The 9,472-nt window shown below is 38.4% G+C and overlaps 1 protein-coding gene across 1 annotated transcript; it reads right to left on the bottom strand.

Annotated features, from left to right (window-relative positions):
• Positions 1-1,229: 1,229 nt before the first annotated feature.
• LOC139940467 (myosin regulatory light chain 12B-like) lies at positions 1,230-9,238 on the bottom strand. The gene is made up of 6 exons (XM_071936735.1): positions 9,090-9,238; positions 6,382-6,486; positions 5,842-5,917; positions 5,283-5,384; positions 4,009-4,087; positions 1,230-3,014 (listed from the first exon to the last, which is right to left on the bottom strand). Exons 1-6 carry the CDS (start codon positions 9,090-9,092, stop codon positions 2,846-2,848), a joined length of 534 nt encoding a protein of 177 aa, XP_071792836.1. The 5' UTR covers positions 9,093-9,238; the 3' UTR covers positions 1,230-2,845.
• Positions 9,239-9,472: the final 234 nt, after the last annotated feature.

Consider the following 9,472-nt stretch of genomic DNA (forward strand, 5'->3'; position numbering starts at 1 on the left):
CCCATGTGCATTTTATAACAAACGGTTACAAACGCTTTTCAAAGACCAACTCGACCGATCCAAGGCAACGTGTTCCTTTAAGGGCTCGTGGGGACCCTAGAAAAAAAAACTATAGAGAATTTTTTTTTTTTAACAGCCAGTTCTGGTGCGGCAGGGCGGGATATTCTGTGTTCATCCCCCCCTCCTCCCCACTCTCCCCTCCCCCTCCCCCCCCCCCCCCCCCACCATCACAATGGCGAACTGTGTTAAAACTTCATCTGATAAAGGCGCCCTCTTTTGAATATCCCTCTCCGAGCTCCAGGCCAGCTCATAGTGATTATCTATGGGGGTAGAATCTCTGGGACACCGGCCTTTCTCAAATTCCCAAGCCAAGGACCAACTTTGAAACCTAAATTTATCAAATTATCAAAACATTATATTCAACAAACTTAGAGGGCCAACAATTTATGATAATCAGTTTGGTGCATTGACTATTAGTTTGGTGCAACGGATGGGCCACGTTCAGAAAGGGACGGGGCAGGGGAAGACTTACCTTTTCGTGAGTGTGTCACGTCCACTTCACACAAACTGCTCCTATCCAACGGTTACCATTGCATGCGCTGAGCTTTAACCCATCTTACTGTCGACTATAGCGGCCAATATTATCTGGTATAATCATGCTCAAAAAATATGTTTTGCTTCTGGGGTACAAGGCAATAATGTCGACCACTTGTCGATAAAAATGGTACTTTGAACTTGATCGCCAATCAATTTCTCTTGGAAATGTGTGGATACCGCGAGAACTCATCTGCTTCATTATGTTTGCGTTAATTTCAAAAAAGAAAGTAGTTCAAAATAATTGTTGCCGAAAGTTTAGAAAATAATTTGGGGTATTTTTAACACAAAACAAATTCTGTTATTGATCAAGCATTATTTTTATCGGCGGGATTCTGACATTACCTCACGTCCATGAACAAACAACAAGTTGCGCTCATTACACGTATTTTGTGCATTTGTGTGTGTTTTGTGTGGTGGTTTTACATGTTTTTCGTTTTGAAACGGCAAAACGTTTTGAAAACACAGCCAATTAAATTTCGGCGAAAATCTGTCCACGAAAACTGTTTTCTTGCCAATATTGAATAATTACAATGTCACTCACTTATGTGAATTAGGTCTTTGGTAGAAATCGCAATATAATAATTAGGACTCTCGACTCGGGTGAAAGATGAACACAGATTTGCAGACAGCCGTTTCTCATGAATAAAAACAACATCAATTTATTAACACTGTATTTCTCGTGCTGAATAAAATTGATCACAAAGTAAGAATTTGAGTCAGAGTCTTAAAACGTGAAATAGTACGGTGACGTTGCATTGAATGAATGCAATTTCAACCCGGACCACTTTATGCTCGGTCATTTCAACATTACACTCAAAACCTTCCTGGGTCGGAATATTGACTGACCCGAATTCCAGCTCACATGGAGCCTGACCCATTTCTTGGTCAGACTGACCCGGAAAAGAATGAGATTTTAACTCATATTCTCCGCCAGTTTGACCCAATTTCTTGGTTTTGACACAGTTTGGGTCAATTTGCCTCAGAAATTTTTCACAAAATTGGGACCCAGAACCCAGGTCTATCCGAACCGAGAGATTTTAAGATTGGCAGATAAGGTCTACCCTTGTATCCGTAAAGAATATTCCTCATAAATGGCCCCATCTGTCATTGCTCGCATTCTCTGCGAAACCGGATGTTCAGCCATTTTGTATTTTTTTGCTTCCACGCAAATCTTCACCAAAACCGGCAGAGGGGCGGGATATGTAGTCTGGTACCCTTAAGATACCATTTTTGCGTTGATTCGAATAAGATATCCACACTAAATTGCAGCCCAATAACAGCAGTCTTCAAAAACACATACTCTGTTTAGCTTGCCACTATAGCACGTCCATACAATGTATGCCGACCATATTAGTACCCATTGCAGATAGGAACATAAAGCGGCACACTTGCACGAAGACCATGCATATATAGCCTACGTGGCAAGCAAGACAAAAAATGCATCTTAAAAATCTCACACGTCTTATTTTCAAATTACGTATAAAGTAAACACGTGACAATATTTGGCTTACCAATCAGGTATTGTTATTAACATACACCACTCTTATTATTCTAATAGATAATAAAGTACTTTTCTATTAAAGTTCTAAATTATTTCACAATAAATAAAACAAAATCAAGCTTAAGGTTTGACGAAGGGAAAGTGTAACCTTGGCTTTTTAAAAACTTGGCTAATAATCAACTGTGTAAATAATAAGCGGCAGAGAGTCCATTAAAATCTACTTAAAAGAAAATAATACACTTGAGTATGAATGACGCAGTTTGTTCGCATTGTTTTCACTGTGGTATTGGGCACACATTTTCAACAGTCCATGTTCTTATACGTCGCATCCACTGCCTTCAGCCAGTATTTTACTTGAGATCTTTTCAGATGTTTCTTTTTTTGTTTACATAAAAAATAGTTCAAAATGAAAAGAAACCATGATACAAATTCTAAAAGTACTGTTTTAAAAGATTCGTTCGGTGACCAACAAAGAACAACATGTTGGTCTGATATCCTGCACACATTGGTGACAAATTGTGGTATTCAAGATGGCGTCTTCGGTAGATTATACGGTGTTTTCGAAACCACGGCTTAAATGCTTCAGCTCTGTCTGCCTTTTTGAGGCCCTCGTTTCCCGAAAGTGTATTATACTTTCCAAAACTACCGACGGTTCCCGGACTGAAGCCTATAAGTCGAAGCCTTGGTTAAGAAAAGGGCCATAGACGGACACACAAAACAGTACAAAGTAATAAAGAATGATTCAGCCTAGTTCCCGCCTTTGACCAACTCTTCGTCCTTTGAGCCGTGCTTGATGAGTCGCACGAATGCGCAGTAGTCCAGCCATCCCTCGTCGTCAATGGGGGCGCCCTTGTACATGAGCTCGACCTCGTCTTTGGTGAACCGATCTCCCATCGTCATCATAAGCTCCTTCAAGCTTTGTTTTGTGAGAGAGAGAAAAAAAAACACAAAATTACCACAGACTCTTAACATTGTGTTCCGGTGAATGTCATTTTTTTTTACAAGAAACTACCTTTTCTTTAAAGGCAGTGGACACTATTGGTAATTACTCAAAATAATTATTGGCATAAAACCTTTCCTGGTGACAAGTAATGGGGAGAGGTTGATGGTATAAAACATTGTGAGAAACGGCTCCCTCTGAAGTGCCATAGTTTTCGAGAAAGAAGTAATTTTCCACGAATTTGATTTCGAGACCTCAAGTTTAGAACTTGAGGTCTCGAAATCAACCATTAAAACGCACACAACTTCGTGTGACAAGGGTTATTTTTCTTTCATTATTATCTCGCAACTTCGATGACCGATTGAGCTAAAATTTTCACAGGTTTGTTATTTTATGCATATGTTGAGATACTCCAACTGTGAAGGCTAGTCTTTGACAATTACCAATAGTGTCCACTGTCTTTAAGCACAGTCAGCAGCATGAATCAAATGTAAGCCAATCCATCACTAGAGTTCTATGTTATAAAGAGCAGTCATTAAGAAACACGTTGCCTTGGATCGGTCGAGTTGGTCTTTAAAAAGCGTTTGTAACAGTTTGTTATAAAATGCATATGATTAGAAAGATATTTTTAAAGTAGACTATAATGATCCACACAAGTATCACTCGAAATTGTGTGGTGTTCCTTTTACCTCGTCGACTAACAGGTCGGCCATTTATGAGAGTCAAATTTTTGACTCCCATAAAACTAATGGCCGACCGTGTTAGTTCACAAAGTAAAAGAAAAACCACGCAATTTCCAGGCAAATTTGTGTGGGTCATTGTTTTCTACTTTTCAATCATCTTTCTAACCATATGCATTTTATAACAAACGGTTACAAATAACGCTTTTCAAAGACCAACTCGACCAATCCAAGGCAACGTGCTCCTTTAACAACAATTTCCGAGAGGTGTACAAATCTTAAATACTCACTAGTCTTCGTGTATTTTGCCCTTGTCTTCTTCGTCGAAGAGCTTGAAGGCGTTTTGAATTGTTTCTTCCGGATCCGTACCTAAACATCAGAAGAATTATCATTTGGTGCACATTGAATTGGAAATTTGCCCGTGGACTGAACCCAAGTTCTGGGCCCAATTTCATAGCGCTGCTAAGCACAATAATTAATTTGCTAAGCATGACATTTATTCCTTGATAAAAAACAGGATTACCAACCAAATTTCCATTTGTTGCATATTGCTTGTTACTTGTATTTAGCTATTGTTTGCTTATCCTGAAAATCACGTGGAAATTTTGATGGTAATCTTGTTTTTATCAAGGAAGAAATTTCATGCTTAGCAAACCTTTGTGCTTAGCAGCTCTATGAAATTGGGCTCTGGTATCAGATGGTGTTTAGCAAGTTCTCAGAAGGCTCTCAGAAAGACACTTGCGTTCTTGTTATAAAAGTAATGAGCACTTTGACTCTGAGTCGCCAGTCAGTTCGTAGAACCAAACGTAACACTTAATTTAATATCACAAAACGGGGTAGTTCGTTGCGAAGTAAAAGAAAAAACATACAATTTGGAGGGAAATTTGTGTGAACTATGCAATTTTACTCTTAAAACATCCCCATCTGCCATGCGCTAATTCATCACGGCAAACGCTTTATTTAGCCAAAAGTGCCCACAATTTGAAGGCATTGTTCCCCGTTAAAGGAACACGTTGCCTTGGATCGGACGAGTTGGTCAAAACAAAAGCGTTTGTAACCGTTTTTTATAAAATGCATATGGTTGGAAAGATGTTTTTAAAGTAGAATACAATGATCCACACAAGTTTGCCTCGAAATTGCGTGGTTTTCCTTCTACTGTGCGAACTAACATGGTCGGCCAATTATGGGAGTCAAAATTTTGACCCCCATAAATGGCCGACGTGTTAGTCGACGAGGTAAAAGGAAAACCACGCAAATTTCGAGGCATGTTTGTGTGAATCATTGTATTCTACTTTTACAACATCTTTCTACCCATATGCATTTTATAAAAAACGGTTACAAACGCTTTACAAAGACCAACTCGACCGATCCAAGGCAACGTGTTCCTTTATTGCGAGCTGCAAGTTATTACCCACAGTCGTCTGAAAACAAAATTGTGCGTTTGCATATTAAATAATCATGTTGCTCAAGGGTGGCACAGGCCTTCTGCGATCCCAAAATAGGCCCTATATATCACGTATATACCTAAAGAAACACACCTAGTGGTTATAGGAACCAAACTTACCATTGAGCTTTTCACCAAATAGTGTGAGGAACATGGTGAAGTTAATGGGACCAGGAGCATCGGCGACCATCTCGTCGAGCTCTGCGTCACCGGGGTTCTTTCCTAAAAAAAGTAAACCATTTCAGAGATAATCGTCATTTTAATTTCTTTTGGGCATGAGAGTTTTTGATCAGTTCATACATCTTCTTATAATGCACAACACGTATAGATAATCACAACACAACACAACACATTATGCTTTAATACCAGGATAAGGTTATCAGTCAATGTTACCATCATGATGTGACTGGTATCCTGCTCAATTCTGACAATAATTGTTAAGTAATTAAATTTACACCAGGTGTAAATGGTCCCGAGCTCCCCCCTCCCCCGTTTTCCATGTCCTGTCAATAACAATCCCCTCCTTTTTTAACAAGCAGAACAAAGAAATCCGCTGATCCTGTTTTAACGCAAAAATGAGCCTTTTTTTTGGGGGGGGGGGGGTGGCTAGAGAACACAAACACAGCACCCAAATTAATACAAAGTACCGTATGACGTCATCGTGACGTGAAAGTCTTACCCATGGACGCCAACATGTCGTGGAGATCCTCCTTGTCGATGAAACCATCTCTGTTCTGATCAATGAGCGTGAAGGCCTGTGGGGGAAAATGTGTCAACACGTGCATTAGAACTCACAGTCAGCTATTCTCGTGTGTAATTTTTTGGCAAAAAGTATCTATTTATAAACTTCCATGCATTTCAACTCTTTAGTTGAAAGCATCATTCAATTTCACTTTGAGGCACTGCAAGTTAAACTATTGCCTTCTTTCAAGAAGACTTCATTTGAAAACGTGTCGACACGTGCATTAGAACATGTCCCGCGTCATTTTTCGGTAAAAAGCATCTATAGACTGGACTGTTTTGAAGAGCTTTCAATTTCACGCAAAAGGCCGCTTATTGCCGAAACAGTGACATTACAAACATAATGTATAAACTTTCACCATGTTGTAATTTATAAGATAAATGTGTTACTAACTAGATAATCGATCAATCGACTGTCGAGTGATTGATATATTGATAAATCCATTTATTATTTTACCGATAAGTTGACTGTACGTACCTCCTTGAACTCTTGGATCTGAGCCTGGTCGAACATAGCGAAGACATTGGAAGTCGCACGCTGGGCGCGCTTCTTGGTCTTCGCTCCTCCCTTTCTCTTGCTTGCCTGTCAAAATATGAAACCAAAGATATTGTTTGAATACAAATGTTCAATTGAACATAAACACTACATATGAAGTACTTTGGGCTATAGCACCGTGTTTAAAATTTTGTTCAATGATATCCTTAATTAATGTTCTTGGAAATTACGTGTGGTGTAATTGATGTGGAATCATTAGACAATAGTTTGTAGATGATTGTTGTAAAAAAAACAAACACAAACGTATTACGTAAAGAGCCACCCCCCCCCCCCCAAAAAAAAAAAAAAAAAAAAAAAAAAAAAAAGAAAAAAAAAGAAAAAAAAAATGCTCAGGATACAGGCTGTGTGAGTTCAGGTCCCAGTCATATCATGACAGTGCGTCACTAAGAAAGCACAGAATTATCGTCAAGTGTGTTTGCCCCAGTGTTCTCTGACTTTGTTGGAAGCAGTTTGCGCCCAAACGCCATAAACCTTTACATGGCTCCAAATAAAATGGGTTTATAACTGTCGTATATATATATATATAGAAAATAGAAACAGCAACAGCACTTTGGGAGGCTTATCCCTAACACACAGCTCAGAAGCTGAATTGTGAAGAACTGGCTACAACCAGACGCGTGACGGCTGCAGGCACGCAAGGGCTGCCTTTGGCAGCCAGCCATATCGACCCAAAGGTCAAACAAAACTTTCAGATTGGGATGACAGGTAAAATTGTTTCATGTTGCAAAGAAATTATTGGGAAATACTGACACTTCCATTTTCATCCAACATCAAAATATGAGATCAGGGTGCACCGAATCCTCATGGGATTACCTGGCAGTTTCAGCAACAGAGCGACAAAGAAAAAACAAGAAACAAACTACGGGTAACAGTTTTGTTGGACCGGGTCTATATTAATATTGTTTGTTTCATTTGTTTCCCCAATAACATTCATGTTAAGTTTGGTATTGGGGTATCAAATATAATTTATAGCAGGATAATACATTCTGATGAATTGAACAGATGAAATGAAAACAGAGAGAGAGAGAGAAACGGTTGTCTGTTGATGCCCCAATCCTTAATAAACATTAGGCCTAAAATTATGATTTTTCCCTCATCTCTCAGCAATTACCTAATTCATCTGAATTTTAGTTTTTGAAATATTTTCAGAGCATTGCCAATTTTGCTGATAATAAAAGGCGTCATCCTTATAGTTGTCCTGATCGTCTTAATTATTTCACGTAGAGCGAAGAAGTCCTATATAAGGAAACCGAGACATGGTACAAGTCTATGAAAAATTACTCCCATCGACCGATGACGCCCCTCAGCTATCTATCCTTCTGCGCATGTTCAAACTTTCCATCTGAACTCTCGACCAAGCATTCCGTGAATTACTTGCATACCAAGGCTGCCTGTGTGGGTACGGCACCGGCCAACATGGATTATGCAGCTTAATATTTTGGTGAGAATTTTCCCCACATATTTAATATAGGGGACATCAAATGAGAATTACTTCATCAAACATGTTGACTAAACAAGCAATTTGGGGTCATACACCAAATGACATCATGCGAAACTATAAAATGTATAGTTGTTTAATCATGCCTACTCAGTTCAGTTCATGCTTGATTTGACTCTGAATATTTATTTCCTATCACGAAAGTTCCAAAACCACGAATGTTTTGTTTATTTTATGGATTTTTAAACCGTGATTATTACTACGTTTTATAGTCAAAAGCAAAATACCACTGCCACATGAACACTATGACTTAATCGTCGATATTGTTGGGGTAAATTCTTTTCACATCATTTTATCATGGAGTAATGTCATTATTGCTCTTTAAGAGAAGAAAATAAAACAGATGTTAAAAAAAGAAGAAAAAAAAGAAGAGAGAATAACAACTTTCATTCTAAACAATATCGTATTTATAAGCGAGTATTTGCATTTTAGTGGTGTGCAGACGCGTTACACACTTTTTTCACAACTTTCCACTTTAAAATGTTAATGTAATTCTACTTTCGATATTGGTCTCGTTGTTGAGTACGTGAATAGAAACACATCGCCACAATGAATAGTGTGTGGTTTCGAACTCTACTTCCTGAAAATGTGGACTATGTTGACACTATACATTTTCATATTGTTTTCTGTATGTCACTTTGTTTTCCTACTCCAATGTACACAGCACTATCAGTTATTTGGCTCCATTCGGGAAGTCACGGGTCAAATTTCCTGAACCTGTATTAGAGTCGCGGTGTGGTACACAATGGTATAAAAGCATGAACATGTTTTGATTAATGTTATTTTTGCAGTGGGGATAAAGAACATTGCTTTACCCGGAACTCTTGAAAGCAAGAATACATAGTGCTAATCGGTTTGTTCTGTAATTTTAGTAGCATTTTTTTTAAAAACCCCTTGTATCTAACATTATAATAAATTACACTACCGATTGCATAACGGCGTATTATACTTATAGGCAAGTTCATCAGGTAAGCGTTTAAAACAAGATGAATTCCACATTTTTTAGCCATGATAAAAAATCGAACCTCGTCACAAATTGAAAGTCAAGAATACAATTTCACAGAAAGTTGTTGTGCTCCATTGGCCCACGGAGTTATTATACTATTCTTTCAGAATCATAAGTGAAACTTACCATTTTGGAGAGTTTGGTGGTGGTATGTCTTGACGGTAAGAGAATCAAGCTGGCAAGTACACCTTCACTTACTCGGGACCAAAAAAGAGGAAGAGAGTATGTCGGTTCAATGTCGTCTGCCGCGAGTTGACTTTGGATGATTCTATTATGCCACCGGGAGGTTATCGGGCCGGTAAAAGAATGTGCTTCTCATTTTCTACATGTTTGTAGTTTATTACTCACGTGTAATACAATGAACATAAACTTTATAGTTGTTGTATGTAGCTGTTTTTATGATTATTTTAACATTTCTCATAATTCTGATAAAAGTAGAATATTATTCTTCCAGAATTGACTGACTTATAATTTGTACCCTTTTTGGATGTAGTGGTACGGTCCGCATT

The sequence above is a fragment of the Asterias amurensis genome, chromosome 8 (assembly GCF_032118995.1).
Source record: "Asterias amurensis chromosome 8, ASM3211899v1".
Classification (NCBI taxonomy): domain Eukaryota; kingdom Metazoa; phylum Echinodermata; class Asteroidea; order Forcipulatida; family Asteriidae; genus Asterias; species Asterias amurensis.

Excerpts from the sequence above, each read along its gene's own strand:
- LOC139940467 (XM_071936735.1), bottom strand. Across the intron at positions 5,385-5,841 it reads CGACATGTTGGCGTCCATGG|GAAAGAACCCCGGTGACGCA; the intron begins GTAAGACTTTCA and ends TACTTTTTTTAG. Across the intron at positions 4,088-5,282 it reads ATTTGGTGAAAAGCTCAATG|GTACGGATCCGGAAGAAACA; the intron begins GTAAGTTTGGTT and ends TCTGATGTTTAG.